At 40.5% G+C, this 840-nt stretch overlaps 1 protein-coding gene across 1 annotated transcript; it reads right to left on the bottom strand.

Annotated features, from left to right (window-relative positions):
* Nucleotides 1–217: 217 nt before the first annotated feature.
* LOC107291819 (olfactory receptor 6M1-like) lies at nucleotides 218–838 on the bottom strand (the record flags this gene model as incomplete). Its single annotated transcript, XM_015820852.1, has 1 exon — nucleotides 218–838. A coding segment is annotated over one exon (621 nt), but the record flags the coding sequence as incomplete, so codon positions are not given.
* Between the last annotated feature and the right edge of the window lie 2 nt (nucleotides 839–840).

The raw sequence follows: 840 nt of genomic DNA, 5'->3' as shown, positions 1-840 counted from the left end.
ATATATTTAAAATAGTCTATTTCTAACTTAAATTGCTATTAATCCTAAACCTGTTTTAAAGCTTTATGCAGTTACAATACCATAATCAAACTTAACTGTAAATACACACATTATCAGTTCAGGTATCCCTTCCAAGTATATCCTAATTCTTTAATTTCATCTTAAATCTTGTTTATTCCTTCTTCCACTAATACCAATGGTTTCCAATGGTTTCTTCTCACAAAATACATTTGTGCCTTTGCAAACAGTCTCGGAAAGCATCTTTGACCTTCTCATTCCTCAAAGTGTAAATAAAAGGGTTCAGTAACGGGGTGACCACAGCAGTTAGAACTGCCACAGCTTTCTGGGCATCCCGAGAATGACCCTTGCTGGGCAAAGAGTACATGAAGATGGCACTGCCATAGAAGATGGAAGCGACTGTTAGATGAGAGGCACAGGTTGAAAAAGTCTTCCCACGGCTCCCACAGATCTGCATGTTCAAGACAGTCACAATTATGTAGAGGTAAGAGACAACAGTTACACACAAAGAGCTGAGTAACACCAGAGGAGAGAGGGTAGATTCCAGAGTCAGGAGAGTATCTACATCATTGCAAGAAAGCTTTATCAGTGGAGCATAGTCACAGAAGAAATGATCAATAACATTAGAGCTGCAGAAGGACAGTTGGCTCAGGAGAACAATGGGGCCAAAATTATTCATGAAAGCACCAATCCAGCACACCAATATCAAATTCACACAAACCCGTCCATTCATGATGATCGTGTAGCGCAACGGATGACAGATGGCAATGTAGCGGTCAAAGGCCATTACGGCAATCAGGATGATTTCACAGGTACCAAGGA

This window comes from Protobothrops mucrosquamatus, unplaced genomic scaffold (genome assembly GCF_001527695.2).
Source record: "Protobothrops mucrosquamatus isolate PMUCROS unplaced genomic scaffold, P.Mucros_1.0 scaffold1188, whole genome shotgun sequence".
Taxonomy (NCBI): Eukaryota; Metazoa; Chordata; class Lepidosauria; order Squamata; family Viperidae; genus Protobothrops; species Protobothrops mucrosquamatus.
The sequence above is the reverse complement of the archived record's forward strand: the minus strand, read 5'-3'. Positions and strand labels throughout refer to the sequence as shown.